Below are 16,716 nucleotides of genomic sequence, written 5' to 3' on the forward strand. Positions count from 1 at the left end.
TCACTAGTTAAAACATTCCATGAAGCTGCCAAGAGTATTTTTAGTACATTTTTAGTTAGTTTATATATTATCTAGTATCTTATCTTATCATCCACTTTGAAATAATATTTTTCTCTTCATTCTGAATTTTTGCGTAATTATGATCACGTGGCATGTAATAATTGTTCTGTATCTACTCGCATGCCTTGTTCTGTTTTGTAATATTCTTATTTCAAAGACATTTAAGGCGAATAATATCTGGCGTTACTGTGTATTAAACACCATATCTCTAAAACACAAATATCAAAAAGAATAATATTGAAAATCCGTCTTTTTAATGTAATGATGAAATGAACTTTGGAAACCTTATATCTTCCCGCTGTCCAGTTCATTTAGCCACTTGTCTGTCATATGTGTAGCAAATATTCTGTATTTATTTGAATGATTGGAAGATATATTGCTTTGTTTACCAGTTGTATAGATTTATATGACGGGAAATAGATATTGATGCCATTAATTTGAGAAATTTAAATTACATTCAAAATAGTTTAAGCTTAATTTTGACTAACCTCAGGGAAGGACCTATGTTGTATGTATATACGTATGTACAATAAAATATTATTAAACTATAAACTATAAATCATAGAAAATATTTCTTGCGGCAACTTATTCAACCCATGTGTACAGTGAAGACCATGATCATAGTCTGTGTTATTCTCTATTCAGTCAGTACATGTTTTGAAATTTACGCTAAAAGGTTTAATTTTTGACCAGATTAAAAGACGGACAAGTTCATTTAAGTATTTAGCGTAACAAAAACATTTTGTGTGTTAAGAATATACTAAGCAACAAGTGTTACGTGTATAGGAAGTTTCTACTTAGCTTCGTATGTGACAAGTTACTGTTTCGTATTGCCGAAATGATTTTTCTTCACTTCAAACATACTCTAATTTATGCAGCGACAAGATTATTTTATACAAGTATCTTAGACCTTGTCTTAATGAAAATTCCATTAAGATTCCTTTTTTGTTTGCATTAACTGACCCCCAATAACTCATCATGCTTAAGAAAAAAAAAGAACAAAGAAAGTCTTTGATTTGATAAATGGAAAGTTTCTTGTTAATACTGAATGTCCAGTATAATTTTCTACTGACCAGCATGAATTAAGATATCATTTTTCACCATGTCCAGTATTTTCACGCGCGTGGCACGAGACTTCAGTAATGACCTATGACATTTGTTAAAGCAATTTTGGACAGATGCTCGTTATAACATTATAATTAGGCTGTGTCCAGACATTGCATTGTATTCATAAATCAGATATAATTTACGCGAACTGAAATGCAAACATGGACTACAAACAAAAATACAGAACAGAACAAAATTTTATTTTGACTTGTACCGAGTACATTATCATATAAAATGATAAAAAATATTAATCAATACAAAAATAACCAAGACAAAAAATACATAACGTCAATAATTGACAACTTTTGTAGGGTATCATGAAATGGTTGACTGTATTAAATTTTAAATTTTAAAAAGCAAAGAATTTTATATTTGATAAAGGTATTCTTATACATGTATATTGAAATTTTCGTCCGTAGTTTTTAGTTTTATATGGCATAGAACAGACTAAGTATTTACATACAATGTACGCATGTAATATATGTTTTGAAGTTATGAGTGTTAAATTTGCATATAAATACTGGTTAGTCTATTTGCTTGGAATTAAAATCGTCACGTAAATAATGCATTATGCTTATATTATTATATTGTATAGCAGATTTGAATCATTTTTAAAATTTAGAAAAAATAGTACAATACAATTATTTAATATTTATTCTGTTTCTTCATAACAATTTCATATTATCATCTTTATCAATACCAATTTCATTAAAAATATCATAAACATTTGAAACCCTCAGGTCATCTTCCACCAGTATAGCTGGAAAGTCGCAGGATGAACTTTGCAGCCCTTGTGCGACGTAAAACCCAACCAAAAATTAAAAAAAAAAAACAGCAACACACATTCGGAACCTTTCGACCATTTTAGTCGTATATCGGTAAAGACTGAATATGATCAGACTGGAAGGTAGTGCAAGATGGCCTGGCCTTTTGCTGCTTGCATAGGTCTTTATTATCCCCGCTAGAATTACAAGGGTTAGAAAAGGTCATACACACCATAATATTTTCCCACCAAGCACTGTTTGTTTACTATTTGACATTTCGGTTACTGATTGAAATTTCATGATACCTGGCATGGTACCATGCGGTTGCCTTTACCGACCTCCTTTCACCTTTTATAATTACAATATTATAGTATCATCTTGATGGATTGAATGGTTTGAAAGGGTTGGTACGACCCTATAATAGTTTGTTACCCTTTTTACAATAGCCCCGTATGACCCGAAAGTGACCTGCACTGGGCGTAGCGCAGTAGCCTGTCGACTTGGCGCAAAATAGTGTGAAGTAGCAGATTCCTTTTCATGTCGATTATTTATGGCAATATTGATGTTACATTTGGGTTAAATATCGCAAGAATCGTGAGAAATATATGAGATTGCAATCATTTGTATTACCAATGTGAACTTGTATTCAAACTGACCTCATGTATTCTCTGCGTTTCCTATGGGAACACTAAGATTTATTATTGCCACCTGTCTTATTTAAAAACCGGTGTGAAAGTTTGCATTAATGTTTGCATTTGATACATAACGTGCATTATTAACAGTTCGAAACATTTATGTTTGGAAGTCTATGTAAAATTTTACCCGTAATTTGAGCGTAATTTGAATTAAAGGACACTTATTGTCAATGATATTTGGCATACATATACATATATATATATGCTATGACATTCGACCCATTCCACATATACTTTTCTTTGTAATTTATATAGAAGAAGAAGAAGAGAGAAAGCTTTTATGACATTTTTATAATGTACAAATGTATTGAGCATCTTGTTTCATGTAATCAACAATACATGATATTATCATATATTTCGTATAGCTCTTGCATTACCAACATTGTATAACAAGATTAAGTTCCCTCATTCAAATAATCAAACTGTTTTATCTGATCTTAATAAGTTATGTCATTCTTCTGCAAATGGCATTATTTAAATCACTGATTTCTTCATATCCTCCGCTAATATTTGTCCGAATAAAAGGACTGACACGCCCATCTTATCTTACCCATGGCACAGGCAGACGGTATCTTTAACCAAGAGCGTAGCAACGTTGACTGATACATCAGCAGATGTAAACAAAAATAGTCTTGTTTGGCGATGGATCTATGGAAAGAAATAGAACACACACATACTGGTTCTAGACTTCTTAAATTATGTGAGAGAAACAGTAACAATATGTTAAAGATGACTTGTGTACTCTATATTTACAAATGAAACAAGCAATACAACAACAACTTACACGATCACAAACTCAAACATGCAACATTGAGAAAAATGCGTTTAAAGTGTAATAATTATGTCAAATTGTATCAACATAATAAAACAACACTTAAAGAAGGTATAAGGATTTCATATGATAATGTAGTAAAATGGTTCTTTTCTTTTAAATACGTTATCCATACAGTTACAAAATACAGCTTGAGCTATTAAATAATGCATCTTTATTAATCCCTTCCTAAATAAAGCTACTTAATCTTCTTATTGGACCTAAATAATCATAATCTAGAGTTACAAGAATTTTTGCCATGGAAAAGTAATCATCATATTTGAAGTTCGAAAATGCTTTTGCCGTCAAGCAAATTAAAAGAATTATAAGTGTATATTATGTTTTGTAAGAACGCAAAATACTACCTTTTTGTCCTGGTATAAATTATCTTGCTTAATTTACACGTAAGAAAATATGATTTCATTTTTGTTTTAGGTCAAAAACGCACATAAATGTTGAATTTGAATTTGCGCTGTTTAGCCTGTTTCACAATTGTTATAATTTTGACGTAAATTTATACTTAATGTGATTTAATTTTACGTAACGATTGTATTCATAAACTTAGTTACATAAACTAATCCTTTATACTCTTAAATCATGCTGAATAAAGTATTTGTTGTACAATATATATAAAACAATGGTACTTAAAATTAACAAATTTGTTTGTTGTTGACAAAGTTTACAAATAATTGATACTAACGATTGCAAAAGATCACGTTGAAGGTAATGCCGGACTTAAATCAATCAGCCCATAATTAGATACCGTAAACAACAATAATGAAGAAGATCGTAATATCATTTTTAACTAAGAAGAAACTTATTGTTACTTTTTAAACAAAGCTTATAAGACGATACTTGACCAAATACTCGTCGTTTAAAAATATCACAGGTTGTTCAGTATTACATTTTTATTGTTGTACGGTATTTCAGATTCTTCCCATTTTCATAAACGAAAATCTATTATTTTTATGTTTTTGGTAAGTTTTTAATCACAGTTCATACAATTTTAGGACATTTGTCGCAACTTTTTGTAATGTATTTGATAAGTCTCTCAACGGATTATTTCGTATGTCACAAAAAATTGCAGTCAGCAATCCAACATAGAACAGTATGAAAAAAGGAAAATATTCAAATCAAACAAATAAAATCAGTAAAAGACATTCATAAATATAATATAAATACTATCGTTTTTATTAGCCAATGTCATGACTTCTATAGGGTGCAGATGGATTATGTATGTTTGATGGTTGCATTATATGCTGTATTTAATTTTTTCTCTTACATTAATTTTGTAAGCTTACATAATGAACTTTTTTGCGCTCATGGAACATTTTAAGTTGTTATATTTAAATATGAGTTTCTTTTAGATTTTCGTTACTGTTCATTACTGTTCAGACTATGTAACCAATCCGGTTCATTAACTAATGGCATTTATAATATGTTTTAAATTTCAAATACTCATTAGAATAAAAAGAAATCGAATGTCTATATACAAATACTTTTTCCCAAATAATGGAGTAAACGAGAGCTAAGTCAATCTATTGAGTAATATTCAAACAAATATTTACTATAGTGATAAATATATTGAGTATGAATTTCTTAACTATGTTTCACCTTTTTGTTTCCAAATTACCAAAAAAATTTAATTAAAATTCAGATATTATGTTGTTGGTTTGTTTTTCTCTAAACTTACTTTTCTACTCTATCATGTTTCATAAGGTTAAACAGACATTTTCCTCTTTAGAATCACTTCTTATGATCGTTACACAATATCTTTAACTAACATATACATATGAATTTTTTCGTTGTTCCTTGCATCTGATTAAGAAAAACCTTGACAAACTGCACGTTTTTATAAAATTTTGGTCTCTGAATTCTGTAAAATCTTTTCAGATTTTCTTTTGCAACAGAATTCAGTGCGCTATATTTACAGCCATCGACTTTCTCTATTATTATTTTTTCCTTTCCTCACTCTTCTGAAGTCTTAGCATAATTTATTCTCTCCAGACGTTCATATTTCTTTGGCAGAAAGATGAGTATTTTCGGACTTTATTAAATAAATGTCAATGCAGACGGTGTTTTAATTTGTGTAAGTAACGCCTGTTACAATGGCATTTCCAGACTAGGTCATTCTTCCTAAGCAAGAAAAAAGATCGTGGTAATACGTCATTGTAAAGTCGCGTGGTCCATTATATATGCACAATGATCTGTACAGGAAGACCTTTAAATGAATATAACACACTAAATAAAAAATGTACGGACTTTCTATTCCTGTGACGCAATTGATACAAACCGGTAAGTAACGTATTCACATTTTTTTCTTGCATTAAGAATTTTGAAAATACTAGTTAGCAAGTGCTTGGAATACTTCTAGCTTTTTTTTCTTCTATAAAACATGGCTTTCCCTTTCTGTTGGCTATTTTCCAGAACCTTATCATTGGTTTTAGGAGGTTTCGTGGCATCTTTGATATATAAATTATTTATAAAAAACAAGATATTTTTGCATTGTTTGCTTCTATGTCATTATGAGGAGATGCTTGACCTCAGGGATATGTCTTTGCAGCGTCCAGTGGCGTAAATATATCGAGTTATTGACCAGTGCTTTGCAAGGAAAAACAGAATCACATTAGACAAGGCAGCGGTCATTTTCTGACCACTCAGCTTGCTTTGCTGTTTTAGCTCATTTATACGTAAGCCAGTATCATGGATTTTTCATTTGTGAATTTCGTTGTCAATGAAATCTCATTGCTTTGGATATTTCTCAATATGGTGAGTCTGTATTGCATTTTGTGGTGTCTTCATCTTTGTGGGTATCTTTTTATCATAAAATGTTGCATATATGACACAATCATCCTCTGCTACAACCCACATTTTGACTTGCAGATATGACTGTTTCATTAATTAATCGTGTTCGTAAGAAATATACCGGACGCAAAATGATGGAGTTGAAATTATGTTCTTTTCAAAAAAGACTTTCAGTTAAAGGAAAAAATATTAAAGATAGTGTTATGATTACATAACTTAAATTGATTTAAATGATTTATATCAGTTTGAATATGCGGTTAATTCTGTTGCATATTAGATGCAATGTATGTGTGCCACCAGCATAGATTTTATGCTTGCAACATGACCACTATTATTTGAAAACTACTCCCCCTACCACCGTCTGATAGAACCATTTATGGCCATTTTTATAGCAGTTAAACGATGTATGTTACAATGAATTGCAAAAGTGTTAATATTTAGATGTATTACACATTCACGTGTTATTTATTCGTGTGATATAATTCTTAAAACATACTCATTCATATTCATATTGTCGCACAAGACTATATTACCTTTACGGTACTTTTTAATTAAACTATCTAGATTAATTGAATTCTTTTTTGCTTTATTTATTTGTACATATTCAACTTATTGCATGCCAGAAACCAATTTTTTGTTTCGTTTTGTAACATTCAGTCATCGCGTGTTACTTATTATTTCACTATTTATTTACTCACATTTAAATCTACAAAAAAATAGTGAAAGAAAAAAAACAATTCAAATAATATCAATGTATTTTCATTTAATGATAATTTACCAATGCATTGCAGATGTTGAATGTATTTTATTGACAGCGAATCCCGATATCTGTTCTGTCGACAAACATTTTTTTGGTAATCTGTATTGAAGAACCTTCTACTGGATATAAAGCCACGCTTGACTGGTCACTGAATTCATATGCTAATCAAGCAAATGACAGGAGTGTGTCTGAAAAAATAAACTAAAAAATAAAATTGAATATTAAATCCTAACCACGCTTAATGTCTATCTTTTAATCCGGACAAAACCGTTTAAAACGTTTTAGGGAAAACTAACAAAATGTATTGACAGAATATTCAGTGCAGACCATGATTAGACGGATAGAGTCAGTTGCCGCTAGCAGGCTCAAGTTTAATTCTTTGTTATAATTATTCACTACAATTAATGGCATCAATATATAGTCCCCGTTATAAACATGAATATGACTGCTGATCTTGATATGCATTAATCGCATGGGTACAATCAGTTACCGCCAACAGGGACAAAACAGACCCCATCCACCTTCAATATATAATATGTCATGTACACTAGCTAAATATTATCATAAATTCCGATAGTTTGGTAAAATTAATTTGAATAATTTGATGTTTGAGATTAAATACAGCTCAAGCCGGTGCCAGGGTGTGTTAGTTGTTGCCTCTTCCAGTTTCTCACATGAACGGACTCAATCAAACCGAGGCCGTTATATATTTTTATTGCTCATTTGGGATTCCCATTTCTCAAAATTTGTATAATGTCTCTTGGAATATTAATTCTATTTAGCAATGGCCAAGATGGCACTTTTAGTATAATGAATATTTTCTACATTTTCTACGTTCACCAAATGATATTTAAACAAAACATTTTTTATTCTTAATGTCACAGAAATTTTGTATTTTATTTATACTTCAAGCTTTTCAAAGATTTGGAACTTTGCAAGCTGAAATATGTTGAATATATTTCTTCATAACTTTGATTGAAACATTTGTTGCTTGCCGAATTTGACCATTTTCTCGGAATTTGTTAGAAGTAGGTTTTTTCAAGGGGTAAATGCCTTGCCTAATCTTTGGTCCATAAAAGTCTTTCTGTAAGGTAACATTTTTTTGGAGAAGCTAAATGTATTCATTATTTACATGTTACGTTTTATGGATGTTGTAAGAGCTTTTTCCTTTTTCTCCTGCAATACGTTTTGTTTTATGCCATAAACAGGCTCAATCAAACCGAACCTGCAACATTTTACAAATTTGCCGTGTTGGGCTTTCTTGGGATTCTGTTTCTCTCTATTTTACTCTATTGCATAAGTTTTATTACAGTGTCTTCATATGGTCAGCAAAAGGGTTTCTGTGTACATTTGGCAGTATATGAGGTTTAATTTTTGGTCAGCTATAGATGATTTGTAAATTTAAATTTGTCAATGAAGTTGGTTGTATGAAATTCATGATATCGTCTTTATCTGTAGATTTGTAAGTTTACGATTATGCATTGATTAGAGGCCTGTATCATATGTTTACAGTTTATTTTGTCCAGTGAAGTTGCTGTTTACATTGCCTTTATTTTCATTTTGATCAATGTTGTATATGAAGTTTTGCAAATTATCTTCATTTTTGTCAGCAACCATTGTTGCATGAGGTGTAAGAAATCGCCTATATGTTTGGTCAGCAACATTTCTGTTGCGGTACAAGTGTTTATAGACAATTATTAAATTCATGATCAGACGCATTTGTTTCCTGGCACATCTCGTGAAAAACAACAAAGATAACATTTTGTTGAATATTTGCTTCTAAAGAAGCTTTTATGATTGAAATATCTATTTAAAAGACCCTCTAACGATTGATATAAGTCCAATTTGAGACAGTTATGAGTGAGAAAAAATGATAAGCCTTTCAAAAATATTTTTGTTCGTTAGAAGTTGAGGCTCAATAACAATTGTATGTACTTCTTCCATACTTCTCTTATCATATTTGATGCTGTACAGTAGTAAGGTTATCTTGTTATCACTTTCTCTCCCGGGGATAATGAGGTGCATGTCTTAGTTCCATGCATGAATGCTAGATCAATAGACCGCAGTTCCTGTATTATAGCTGATAGGCTAATGAAACATAGAGCTTCTCTTTCCCCCATGTTTCCGAAAACATTATTTCTATTGATAGAGCTATATCTATTATTATGCCTATTGAATTACACACATAAAGGGGATATGCTCCTCAGAGAGTAATGCCAGCAAAAATGTTAAGGTAAAAATAATAGAGGAAAATATTGTCTTCTTTTGATCGAGCCTATTCATGAGAGATAATGAACGGTGCAACAAATCTCATGCCCCCTAGCACCGGCTGAAGCAGTATTTAATCTTCAATATTAAAAGTATTAGAATCAAGGATCCCGAAAGGCAAATATTGCAATAACAATACTAAGATGAAGCTTAAAGCTTTCTTATTTTATGATAACAAGAAAACAGTAAATAAGTTCCGTGTGTTCTAAGATAGTTGAGTTACAAAATGCGGCTCTATAAACCTATCACAGACAAATAGATGCAGATGATATATTTTTTTTAATTGTTTGCGTTTTATTGAAATTGATTGAATAGGCCATGGGCATCAAAAGTATTTACAAAAGCATCATAATGTTATCTTTTGAATGCGTTTCTTAACATAAGTTGATTCTCAATATATTTTGCTTGAAATACAAACTGTTTAACATGAATAACATAATAATGTATCTTGTCATTAAAGTGCAGCGTAAGTTATATTGTCTTTTATATATAAAGTATACAAGATTGAATACCTAAGCCGGCCGGTGCTAGAGGCATAAGGATAAGGGATGTAACACTTTTTCATTATCTCTCATAAACAGATTAGATTCAACCGGGCCTGCAATTTTCATGTAATTTTATTTTTTCCATTGTTTCTTCCCCAGAGATCTTACCTTTTTCCAGATTTAAAGTAATTTACAAAGAACATGGTGGCTATATATAGAATAAAGATATCACGACACGTTTCCTTTCCGAACATACATTGGTTTTTAACGGGTTTTTTTAACAATATATTTATGTTGCATTTCCACATTGTAGCATCATGCGTATATTAACTTATTCTATATCATCACCAGGGAATGATCTGATTTGAATAAATAATTATATTAATGTAATCATATATGTTGAAGATTAATATATGTTTGTGAAGTGTCTAAAATTCCACATTTTGAATACATTCTAAAATAGTGACTTGATTATGCCATTTGTTAATAAGGCCAATCTAAAGACTCTTTAATGTTTATAAATTTAGAATTTTGATTTCAAAAAGGACATTTTCAAATATACAGAATAACATGTTAGTTATGAAAAAATAGGGGCTTATAGAAAGCTATCATTTTCAGCAAAAAATGATATAATTTAGCATACAACTGTTACTTTGAAAGGATTGCATGAAATAATTTAAATACAAGACATTAGATTATAAAGAAAAACACAAACGCCATTGTTAAAAACGTCATAGCTTTATTGTCTTCTTAGACCATCAACCATTTGATAATACACATATTGGTGAACAAATTAACATGTGTTATTTTTCTATAATATATTTCCGCAATTTATTTGAGCCGCGTCATGACAAAACCAACATAGTGGGTTTGCGACCAGCATGGCTCCAGACCAGCCTGCGCATCCGCGCAGTCTGATCAGGATCCATGCTGTTCGCTATCAGTTTCGTTACTTGTAATAGGGTTTATAAGCGAACAGCATGGATCCTGATCAGACTGCGCGGATGCGCAGGCTGGTCTGGATCCATGCTGGTCGCAAACACATTATGTTGGTTTTGTCGTGACGCAGCTTATTTAAAGGTTCAGCACACAGTGGGTACATCATGAATTTTGAATTAATAAAAATCCCGTCATTAGTAATTTAATTGTAAAAATAAATGTGACATTTTCTATGTGAAGCGGTTTCAAGTGATTAATTTTCAATTGATATATGTTTGTATGTTAATATAAAATTACACCTAAATTATGGATTAATTTTTATTGAAAATTCCATCCCATATTGAAACTCATTTGTAAACCGACTTTGTTTAATTGAAATATATTGATTTTAAATGCACACTTTTATTGTTTAATATGTATTAGTATGTTTGTATGTATGTATGTATGTATGTATGTATGTATGTATGTATGCATGCATGCATGCATGCATGCATGTATGTATGTATGTATGTATTATTAAAAGGCAGAAACATTCTTTTTCAATTAAAACATTTTTTTAATAATAACACAACAACATTTCCCGGACACACAGCAATTTAACCCTATTAACAACAAGTTCACAGTATTGTTTATTTAAACTTTTTATTTCGCTAACAAATATCACAAATTAGAATAAGGAGAACTAACACATGTTAAATTAATTCAGGCCTCTTTTCCAACATTATGCTTTCTGCCCTATTGGTTATTACGCAATAAAGATTTTTTTCATTGGACGTTTGCGTAACCCGCTCTATGCGAGGGCGTGTTTTGCCTTTATGAATACAACGTAGCTTATTATCCTAAAACAACATATTTTACCAGGGCCGTGTATGGATATTTTCCGGGGCAGTGAATCGGAAGTGAAGGTTCACAGTTCATCTTTAAGGTTATTACCTGTTGAGAAGCATATCAGGTAGTGACCAAAGGTGCTCATATCTTTTTTATTGACCTACTTAGTAAATTGTTGCGAAATTATAAATGCAAGCGGGGAATACTTTTATTTGTATACAACTAGTTCAGAATGAAGAATGCAAGAAACAGGTTCGTTTTTTCATATTAAGTAGATTAATTTATTCAATGTTTTATTGTGTGAAAATGAAAAATATGAAATTTAATCGTTTAAGGTTTAAACGTCGTATTGATTTTAAAAATGTTAATTAGCTACTTAACATATTGTATCTGATGGAATTTGTGTGTTAGTGGGAATTTTTTTATGATATTTAACTTCTTATTGTATGATAAATCTTAATAAATCCCATGAATTGACCGTTGATTATTTAAACGTACATTGACACAATATAGACGCGAGAAGGTATTAAAATCATAAAGCAATCTTAAGTACGTTCATATTTTTGTTGACTCAATATGAACATCTCTTTCAATACAAGAACATTCATGGAAGACGTCAAAATTGTTAAATATTCTTGTCCTAAACAAATATTTGCTGACAGTCTAATGCAGGAAAAAGGTAGTTTAGGTCAAAGCAACGGACCGTTAATTCTAATACACTTTTTATCATTCAGACCTCATAATTAAATGTATTTCACACATTCCACTCTACTGACCTATATTTCAAACATCGTGTGCACTTTTCTATATTTTCGTTTCACCGAATACAAGTTTTACATGAATTAGGTTTAAACTTAAAATTGCAAATAAACAGTAATTGCATAAACAAAATTTTAATGAAAGAAAAAAATATTAAGATATCGCCTACACAAATGTTTGCATAAGATAACCTCGTTTAAAGCTTAAAAGCATTTTTATATTTACTCTGCCCTAGTTTAAGTTGAGAATGGAATTCTTAAGGATTTTGACCCCATTTTCCCGTTCACACGCTTCCGGAAACGATTAAGTGCTGAGGTTATTTTTGGGGTTTTGATTTCAATGTCATCTGGTACCTTTGTATTGACTCTCCCATTTTTTTACCAGTTTGTTAAAATATTAAACCTAGTTTTTTTAATAACATTTCCATTTATACCACAACTCACAAATGAAATGTAGTTAACCACAAATTTAACAAAAAAGATAACAAAAAACGATTAAATATCAGTATTGAAGAGTTAGCCAACCCTATCAGCTCTTTTGCTACTTATGTTAATGAATTCCAAAGGAATTTCAAAGATGACGGACTGTATGGTGCATTGCCCATGTTCAAGTGTAATGCATGGATTTTTCTTTTACGGGCATCCAGCACCCTTTCTGTCGCCTCGCAGGATCACTCTAGGCTTCCGTACGTCTGTTATGAATGAAATATTTTGTTCTTGGATTTGATGATTCACTATGCATTTCTTTCTTTTTATATCTTTTTATATTTGATACGAATCGAGATATTTTAACATTGTGATAAGCATCCGGTAGCATAGATCTGCAAAGCATGATTCTTGTTTTCTTCCAATGTTTTCGAACCGTGTTAGTTTTCGTTCTATTATGTTGTCATATTTCTCGTCTCGTGTCCACATTGTGTTTATTATTTCTGTATACATGAGGCTGAATATCCCGTCATGTGACCAATACTGCCCACTGGCTGAAAAGAATAACGGACACAGTTTTAGCTCTGTTTTCTGTAACAACACATTCCAATATGGCGTGCTATTGTTGACCTACTAGAGATGTTAGTTTGAAATTATGAATATTCTTACAATAATAATATCATTGAATTAAACAGGGAAACCAATCTGTATATCATAAAGTAGAATGGTCAGTATTTATGTTGCTGAAATACCGCTTTTATAAAGAGGGAAACATGATATTCTGTAAACAAATATGACAGTAAAAATATCATAGAAAATTCCGTTCTTCTGATTTCTACATATTTACACTTTAACACTTTATTTAATTTTAAAGAAGTAAATGGTCTTTTTGATATTTACATTTGTTTCATCTTAACTAGCTTAATTTTGTTTAGAAAAATTTAAAAATGTTTAAATATTAATATTTCAATGACTAATACTTGAGTGATTCTAAAAATGTTATAATACTGAACATTTCATTTCATTTCCCTTTTCTTCTTTTTCCCTTTTTAAAGATAAAATATCAGTAATCTAAAATAACTAAATAGTGTGATAGAGGAGAGGATTCATTCAACATTGAAATAAAAATAATATCAATATTTTTAACATCCAGTTTTGACAATATTTGTTTGTCTAATTTTATTTGATGATTCAATTTTCTGTTTACAATTTAACTCCATTCTTTATTTATAAATAGCTTTTAATATTTTTTGGACTTACTGTACTTTAAGGGGACACCAGGAAAGAAAAGTACTATTTTTATGACTCATGAACAAGAAATATAAAATGACCTATACATCTACTAATAAATTATGTTTATATATTCAATGTTCTGTGTTACTTTAGCTTGTTAACATGAAGAAATGTTCTTTTTTCTCTTCATGTTTAATCTGTTATTAGTTTTTCAGTGTGTGTTTTCTTTCATCTGACTCTATTTTGACAACAAAATATGTTTGTTTTTACTTGTTTTTATGATCTTTATCTTCCTTTGGTTTTATTGTTAACATTAAGGAACTAGATGTCAAAGAAAGAAGGAAATCTGAATCATATAATATATAACCAATTATATTATCATTGATTTGATCTTCTATGTTTTAGCCATTTTGAAAAATTCCCTTAGTATAAATTATTTTATATGATTTATTTGCTTTCTTTCAACAGTTTTAACAATTTTAACAATTATAATTATTCTTTGGAAATAAGAACTCATATGTTTTTGATATAGTAGTTAGTTAGTTAGTAAGTGAGTTGGGAAATGGAACTGTTTAACCATAAGTGAGAGTCTAAAGTGTAATTTTAAAAAGTATATTTTTAATGTTATATATAGAAATTTTGAAATATGTTCAATATCCTAATTTGTTGAGATTTAAAATATGGTCAATAATAGAAATAATATCAGAAATATTGATATTATTTCACACAATTTCAAACATTCATATAGGGATACACCAATATTTTGATAGTATATGAATAGCATATGTTTTTTTTAACATACTTGATAAATTCAATGAACACTAATATAAAACAATAAATATAATAAAATATTCTATGATTTTGAACAGATGACATTTGATTAAAAACAAACAACAACAAAAAAACACACAAACGCTTTCAGTTATTGTTCTATAAAATGTTACATTAAATGAGTTTTAGATAGATATGCTTTTTGTAGTATTTTCATCATTTTCATATGGTTTTATCATGTAAATATTGTAATACATGTGAAATGTATTTTTGTTAGCCTTAATTTGATTATTTATAAAATTGTATATGAAAGCAAATATTATCAGAGTTATAGAATCATTCTGATACAATGAGAATTTTTTTAAAAGCCCTTTTGATGTGTATGTTTTAAAAATGGAATTAAGTTGTCCAAACATTATTTTGAAGAAAAACATCTTTCTTTGTTTACCAATGTACTTGATTTCAATTAACCCTTTTTGTTTTGATTTATAAAGTTAATGTAGTATATCCTTTCCTTTAAGCATATTAAAAAGCATTAAAATACAAAGGCAGTTATATAAACTATTACTACAAAAAGGTATGCTTTGGAAAATTTATATTTTATCTTGTAAACTTTACCTTGCATATGTTAGAAAATCCTATTTCATATATTAAAATCCTTATTTTCTGAGGCCAAAATCATTTTAAATTTCAAAACACTCTGAAAACTGAAAATGGACAAATTTTGTGACCATTGTAATGGTTTGAAAAAAGAGCCATACAAAATCAATACTTGGGTATTTTGTCCCCCATGTGTTTGCTGATATCAAGCCAATGACCCCTGGTCTCCATAGAAAATTTCTTGATGCCTTTGTTAGGTCGGAGAAAATGAACCGCTGCTTTAACGGGTTTAGGCCACCGTTCATGGTTTGAATTTCAGTTTTTCAAGTGTCAAAATAGTTTTTTTTGCAATAGGAACTTTTTGGTGTCATTTTCTATCAAACCTTTTACTGTTTCGTAAAATATGTTTTTCATAATTTAGTTCTAGATTGCACGCCTTTCTCTTACGGAGCGAGACGATCAATAATGGAACTAATAATTATGTGAATATATTTATATGTTAGTTACATTATTTCCGATGTAAAGCAGAGAAATGTTAACGATGTTTTTTTTTTCTGTTTTGTAATGATTTTGTTAAAAAAGGAATATAACTGTAAGCTTAAAAGAAGTATTTTTAATCACTTAAATGACATTAAGTTAGTGAGATATTTGGTCAGTTTGATGTGAATGTGTTGGATAAAAGATTAAGATTTGTTTGATGTTTTAACTTCAAGCGTTAACTTATTACGTTATTGCTGACCTTTCATACGTCCAGTAAATGGCCCACTTCAAAATCAATTTATAGATGAATAGCTATGAATCCTTTCCCTTATTTCCCTCAAGAAATTTCCTTACCTGACCCCATGCAAAAATGCATCCTTTTCATGAGGTAATGTATTACAGTGTAAAGACGGGGTCACACTGGTCAGTTCATGACCTCGGGTTGACTTGTCCTGCTTCTGTCTAGAACCACTGACCCGACAATGCCCCGCTGTAACCTAGAGTTTCAGCATCAATAATTTCATTGACCATTTACAGTGACCATGTTATATAGTCATTTGAAAGTGTTCATTGACTTTCATAAAATTACGGAAATTAAACTACGTTGACTTTTATGCAATTTTTGTAATTATTTTAACCTTTTATTCATTAATTTACTACAAATTAAATGGATGTAAAATGTAACGGATTTAATTGATGTTTGTGACATAAAAAATACAAGAGTTTACTTTGTTTGTTTATGTCTTGTAAGTTAGTTTATTTGAGTGTCATTAGTTAACGAAGACTTTAACCGAATTCGTAAGGAAAAGTACAAGCACGCAGTGACAAGATTTATAACATTCTTTAAGAACGTGTCAATATTTTGTGAAAAGCAATATTTAACATTGTTGTTTTTTTGGATGTGTATGTATGACATTTGAATAAGT

The 16,716-nt window shown here is 30.1% G+C and overlaps 1 protein-coding gene across 2 annotated transcripts in view; it reads left to right on the forward strand.

Annotated features, from left to right (window-relative positions):
• LOC132756513 (protein lin-28 homolog) overlaps positions 1-16,716 on the forward strand; it is a 33,568-nt gene that overhangs the window by 1,962 nt on the left and 14,890 nt on the right. The window contains exon 1 of one of the 2 annotated variants that reach the window (XM_060747603.1): positions 11,452-11,774. The exons of the other annotated variant lie outside the window; for it this stretch is intronic. Within the exon in view, the coding sequence (XP_060603586.1) occupies positions 11,762-11,774 (13 nt within the window). The 5' untranslated portion in view covers positions 11,452-11,761. Of the gene's footprint in view, positions 1-11,451; positions 11,775-16,716 lie in introns of those variants that run through there. 2 annotated transcript variants of the gene reach the window in all.

Source organism: Ruditapes philippinarum, unplaced genomic scaffold, assembly GCF_026571515.1.
Source record: "Ruditapes philippinarum isolate M1 unplaced genomic scaffold, ASM2657151v2 ctg1318_1_1_1_1, whole genome shotgun sequence".
Taxonomy (NCBI): Eukaryota; Metazoa; Mollusca; class Bivalvia; order Venerida; family Veneridae; genus Ruditapes; species Ruditapes philippinarum.